This window comes from Microcebus murinus, chromosome 29 (assembly GCF_040939455.1).
Source record: "Microcebus murinus isolate Inina chromosome 29, M.murinus_Inina_mat1.0, whole genome shotgun sequence".
In the NCBI taxonomy this organism is placed as follows: domain Eukaryota; kingdom Metazoa; phylum Chordata; class Mammalia; order Primates; family Cheirogaleidae; genus Microcebus; species Microcebus murinus.
In genome coordinates, this window is record NC_134132.1 from 11,137,501 (window position 1) to 11,144,100 (window position 6,600).

The 6,600-nt window shown below is 42.6% G+C and overlaps 1 protein-coding gene across 1 annotated transcript in view; it reads right to left on the reverse strand.

Moving 5' to 3' along the window:
- The window catches only part of MEPE (matrix extracellular phosphoglycoprotein), a 12,072-nt gene extending 5,936 nt beyond the window's left edge, over positions 1-6,136 (reverse strand). The window contains exons 1-2 of the mRNA XM_075998718.1: positions 6,083-6,136; positions 972-1,025 (exon numbers count right to left, since the gene is read on the reverse strand). Of these exons, the coding sequence (XP_075854833.1) occupies positions 972-1,025; positions 6,083-6,136 (108 nt within the window). The remainder of the gene's footprint in view (positions 1-971; positions 1,026-6,082) is intronic.
- Between the last annotated feature and the right edge of the window lie 464 nt (positions 6,137-6,600).

Here is a 6,600-nt window from a genome sequence, read left to right on the forward strand (position 1 = left end):
ATAAGAAATTTTTTTTTTTTTTTTTTTAAATTTGGGCAAAGTCCCATTCTGGCTTTGACAAATGGTAGTACTTCCTATAACCAACCACAGGGGGGCGCGCGTCAGCCAGTCCCCGAAGATAGCAAGTCATTTTTTTCCTCTTTTCTTCATACGTCTAAATCTGTCTTCCCTAAGAGTGACTGTCAACTGCTTTTCCTCCCAGGGTACGTCGATTTTTTTATCACCGAATTTCAATGGCAATGGAGCATGTGGAAGTATTTTCAGGTGCAGGGGTTAGGGGATTAGGAGAAAGACAGGTTTTATGGTATTTGTGTCTGGTATCTACTTGGCAAAACTCACAGCATCACGAACATTCAGGCTCTGAAGTGTGCAGTTTTGGCCTTTGCAATTTTCAGCTGAGCTGGAGAACGGGAAGATTGTTAGCTCTTAGAATTTTCTAGAACTTCCAGGAGAGACCGAGATAAGCAGACCTTAAGCTGCGATTTGGTGACATGCATACCCGGAGAGGAATTGTTTAACTTTCTGGATGCATACAGAAAACTGACTCCATGAAAACAGAATTTTCCATTAAGACCTGTTAGCCAGTTTCTCCTTCTCTCGCTTTTTATGACTCTGAGAGCAAAATGTTTGTCGTGTGCACGTGTGCGAAAATATTGTTTGCTGGTATGCTAGAATCCTTATTCCCTCTCCCCTTTGGATGTTGCCTGGCAAACCACTGTTTTCATCTGAAGGAAGAAACTACATCGAAGAGAAACTAATCTCTATTCAGGATGTTTTCCATTTTTCTATCACACGTCATGGGAATTATAATACTTGATTAGTCAGAAAATACCAAAATTATGTTGCATAATTCTGCGCTTCCATTCTAAGTACCCGAGACTATTTTGACAGCTAAAATGTTCTCTTATTGACTTTTTTTTTTTTTTTACAGAACCAAAATAGAGTTATTTGAGAAGACGAATTCTGTTTACCCTCTGTTCTTCCACACATCCTTGCTTAGTTTTCTCAGTCTGTGGTTGAAATGTCTGAAAGGAAACAAGGAACAAAACTTCACCAAAGAGAACATTCATTCTTTCATTAATTCTTCCAAACAACAAACGTTCCATTTATTTATTTTGCTCTCACCAGGTTGTATTATTCAATGTGGAAAATTATTCTTACCAAAGGGGAGATGGACACACTCCTCACTTGAATATATATTTTTTTCAAGGTTACGAAAGACTGTAAGGAAGGGAGGGAGGGACAACTCCATTCCCAGTCCAGAGCCGAATTTAAGCTCAGAGAACCACTGAGTGGGGGTGGGTGGGTGGGAGGGAAGGGAGGGCTGGCACTCTGGGTGAAAGAGCTTGGTTGTCATTGGTACCCACTGAAAAAGAAGTTTTCACTGGCACACTAGAAACTGTTAAATATAAGCGGATTAAAATCAGAGTTCAATGGTGTGGACTCTATGTGTGCATTGATTATATATATATATATATATATTTTTTTTTTTTTATTTTTTTATTTTTTGAGACAGAGTCTCACTCTTTGCTAGAGGTAGAGTGCCGTGGCATCAGCCTAGCTCACAGCAACCTCCAACTCCTGGGCTCAAGTGATCCTCCTGCCTCAGCCTCCCAAGTAGCTGGGACTACAGGCATGCGCCACCATGCTCTGCTCATTTTTTTTTTCTCTATATTTTTAGTTGGCCAATTCATTTCTTTCTATTTTTACTAGAGATGGGGATCTCAATCTTGCTCAGGCTGGTTTTGAACTCTTGACCTTGAGCGATCCTCCCGCCTCGGCCTCCCAGAGTGCTAGGATTACAGGCGAGAGCCACCGCGCCTGGCCTTGTGTGCGTTGATTATATAAGTTCAGTAATTGTTATATTGAATTAAAATATGAGCGTGTTGGTGGCCCAGCAAGACTAAAACCATAGCCATTGACGTAAGGGACACGTACACCCCTTGCGGATCAAACCTTCCTACTGCCAAGTCACCTGGCCAGACATGTCATTCGGGCTGGTGGGCAGCAGATTGGGACTAATCCTTTTTCTTGGTTGGACATGAAAGTGTCAACATTTCTTGAGGGTACCTGGGGGAGAGGGGTAACTATGGAAGAGGAGAAAGGCCAGAAACTAAGAAAGAACAGATGTGGCGAGGGGAGCCAGCGTGTGGGACTGGTTCGTGTTTTTGTGAGCTGAAGTGGCAGCAGGCACCATGGTGGGTCACTCCTACGAGAGAGAGAAACCCTTAAGGAAGAGATTAAGTGAAGAGATAAACAATCTGAGGGCCACCTAGACCGTCTGTCTCATTTTCCTGGAAATCGTGCTTCCTGAATATGCCTTAAAGTTCTGTATTTTGTTTTATACGGAGAGGCTGTTCTTGGCAGTAAGACATGGCTGATTTTCCTCCTTGCTCTCAGACCAGGTATTTCTCCAGCTCAGTCTGAGCTGATTCCTCCCAATCCCATTTCCCAAGCTCCTTTGCCCTCTGGGTTCAGTCTGGGTTTGGCTGATGGAGTTCTGAGACTGGAGGACAGATGGAGAGAGATGCCCAGAGATGTCCATCCCTGTTTTCTCTCTGTGGGGCTGAGCTCTAGATCTGGGTCTGTCTCCTTTGAGGTCCTGGTTCTAGAAAGAGCCTGAGAACCTCCTCTTTTGTCCTTCCAGCCTTTGGGGTGGTAGTTGTTCCAATATTTTGGTGGCCTCATCACACCTGGTTTGCCCTTTCTATTCTTCCTAGACTCTATGGCTAGTTCCCCAAATAAAATCCCTCTACAAAACTCACTATCGTGGATCTTGTTTTCCAGGCTGGACCCCAACTGATAAAATCATCTTCAAATATAAACTCAAAAGCTTAGAAAGTTTCCCCTTAGCTGGACTCCAAGGCATATCTGCCTAAAGTGTTCTGTTCCATTCTAGAAACAAACAATAGTTTGTCAAAACACCTTATTTTATAATATATTGCATTTTACCATTTGTAAAGTGCTTTTTTTTGAGACAGAGCCTCACTCTCTTGCCTGGACTAGAGTGCCGTGGCGTCAGCCTCGCTCACAGCAACCTCCAACTCCTGGGCTCAAGCGATCCTCCTGCCTCAGCCTCCCGAGTAGCTGGGACTACAGGCGTGCGCCACCATGCCTGGCTAATCTTTTCTATGTATTTTTAGTGGCCAAATAATTTCTTTCTATTTTTAGTAGAGACGGGGTCTCGCTCTTGCTCACTTGCTCAGGCTGGTCTCGAACTCCTGACCTTGAGCGATCCTCCCGCCTCGGCCTCCCAGAGTGCTAGGATTACAGATGTGAGCCACCGTGCCTGGCCTGTAAACTGCTTTGTACACATAATCTCATTTGAGTCCCCAAATAACCCCTATGAAATAGACCGTAGGAGAATCAAAATTGCGTACACTTACACAGCTGGGAGAGGTAGTAGAAGTAAAGAAGATATTTTAATCTAAATCCTCTGTCTTAAAGTCCCAGGGTTAAAATAATAAAACATTTAAAATGATTAAATCTGAAAAAAACATTTAGTAGTAAAAGGAAACTTAATGAAGTTTATATTAAGTATCTTCAAGGCCGATTTTATAATTTTATTCTTTATTGCATTTCTTCCTTCTGATGGTTTTTTTTTTTTTTGAGACAGAGTCTCACTTTGTTGCCCAGGCTAGAGTGCCATGGCATCAGCCTAGCTCACAGCAACCTCCAACTCCTGGGCTCAAGCAATCCTCCTGCCTCAGCCTCCCGAGTAGCTGGGACTACAGGCATGCGCCACCATGCCCGGCTCATTTTTTCTATATATATTAGTTGGCCAATTAATTTCTTTCTATTTATAGTAGAGACGAGGGTCTCGCTCTTGCTGAGGCTGGTTTCGAACTCCTGACCTCGAGCGATCCTCCCGCCTCAGCCTCCCAGAGTGCCAGGATTACAGGTGTGAGCCACCTCACCCGGCCCTTCTGCTTATTCTTGTATAATCTTGTGACTTTTAATCTAGACCTTTGCATCATCCTTCAAAATATCATAGCATTGAAAAATAGTTTTGGAAAATGAGACTACAGGAGGAAGAAAACATAAAAATAAGATGGACAGATTTTAAACAAAAGAAAGAAATGACAGCGTGGGGTATTTGGCATCTTCTTACAGAACACATTTATGTATTAAAAACACCCTTGACAGTCTAAAGTATGTGAGTATAGTTCATGATTTATTGTGATTTATAGCAAAGTCTTTCTAGTCTGATTACATATTGGCATGCAATGAATATTGCAATGAATGTCCATTGAATTGCACGACCCGATAAACATCTTTTTATTTTCTTCCCTTCTTAAATTGTTTGGAATTTGGCTTACAATTCCAAGATGTATTCAAGTGACTCAGTCTATACTAATTTTTTAAACCACCAACCCATTGTCAAATAATGTAGGTAATTGCTAAAATGGGATTTCCATTTCTGGGAGAAAAAAAAAAAAAAACATCACATTTACCCATTGGCTGTTCCAAATGCTGTCTCCCTGTGCTTGCTGAGCCCCTTTCCTTGGAAATCTGCACCCCTCCCTTCTCCACCTACACCCACTTGGCAGTTGGTCCTACGCTTGGATGTGGCCCTGTCGTGGAGGTGGCATTGCCTGCCCCTTTTGACCAGTGGTCGTTGGGGCGACGTTGACATGGCACATGCACTGCAAAACGGCCAACAGAGCGCCACCCCGGCTGTTCCTTGGAGTATGGTGCTCAGAATAAAATCCTTAGCTGGTTGGCCAGAGCTGGGTTGGCAGGACCCGGGCCACCACCCCCGGCATCTGAGCGTTGAGGTCCTGTGCATCGAGCCCGACAGGTGTCATTTGGAAGCAGTGCCGCGTCCCCACAGGACTTCGAGCTGAGAAAGGGGACACACTCAATTGACGTCTGCTGTCCTCATAAACAACCTGGGTCACCCTTGCCAGTCTCGGTTACCCGACTGGTCACCCGCTCACTCGGGACCTGGATTTCAGCACGATTGGCGATGGAAGGAACCTTCCTTTCCATGGTTCTCGGGCTGAAAAGGTCGCTCTGAGTAGTTAGGATGCTGTTCAGACAATTCTCTGATCAGCACTGTGTCTGCTCTGCAGAAAAGATCTGCCACACTCAGCATTTTCACAAGATAATTTGGTTGCATCCTGAATACTCATCTGGGTGAGTCACAGGGAAGAAAGTACACGAAAGGAAATGGGAGCTTGGTTTGGGTGAGGCTCAGGGCACTACACCCCATAATAAGCCTTGCTGATGAAGAAGAAATCGTATTAGCAGGATCCCACAGTGTTTGAGTATTGCAAGAAATACAGAAAAGCTGTCATCTTTTTGCATAATCATCAATTTACAAAATCTAGTTAGTTAGCTTTATTTTATTTTATTCTTATTTTTTTGACACAGAGTCTCACTCTGTTGCCCGGGCTAGAGTGAGTGCCATGGCATCAGCCTTGCTCACAGCAACCTCAAACTCCTGGGCTCAAGCGATCCTCCTGCCTCAGCCTCCCGAGTAGCTGGGACTACAGGCATGCACCACCATGCCCGGCTCATTTTTTCTCTATATATTTTTAGTTGGCCAGTTAATTTCTTTCTATTTTTAGTAGAGACGGGGGTCTCACTCTTGCTCAGGCTGGTCTCGAACTCCTGACCTTGAGCGATCAGAGTGCTAGGATTACAGGTGTGAGCTACCACACACCAGGCTTAGTTAGTTAGCTTTAAAACATACATGTCAAATTCTTTAAGTCGTTAGTAAAATATTGAAATGTTCTTTTGGCATGTTATGATTTGTCTTTGAGTAGCACTCATTAGTGGCAGCTGATTTGAAACTCGGTGGCCAGATATTGGTGTTGTCAAACATATTGGTTTTGGTGGCCCTATAAATGCAACATGGTATCTTGTAACTCAGCACATGTTTGTTGAGGGCCTCCTTGGTGACAGGCATTTGTGTTAAGTACTGGAAGCTTTCTGTCTGCTCGGTGCTTTATTGTCATGAGTTAGGTACATGCCACTACAATTTAAATAGACATTGCTTAAAAGAAAAATAGGTAAAGACAGCAAGAGATTCTATGACACACACAATCCATTGAGAAGTGAATTTGCAAATGCTTACTGGTGCTGCCCACGCGACGCTGAAAAAGAGCAGTCCCACACAGACAACTTGCATCTTTGAGAATTTCTGCGAAAAGACAGTCATATTTTACCCTAGAGCACTGCTAATTATGAACTGCAGTCATAAGAAGAAACAAAACAAAAACACAGGGTTATATATACATATAAGCATCCTTCCCCTGGGCAGTTTATTTCCTTTTGATATATATATATATATCAATAAATTACACATAGTTTATATATGTATATATATAAACTATGTGTAATTTATTTACATCCAAGTGTGCATATATTTTTATTTTATTTTATTTATTTAATTTTATTTTAGCACAAATCACACCTGGGAAGAAGTGTGCATATTTTAATCTAAGAGCTTTCTTTCATATGTCTAGTTATTCCGATGTGAGAATGAAAATTATTCAACATTAAAACCATAAAGGCAGTGGATCGAAATCGGTTTTATAGACACACTGATGTGCTCTGTTTTAAGCCCTAATTTTCTCCTCCTTTAGAAAGAGA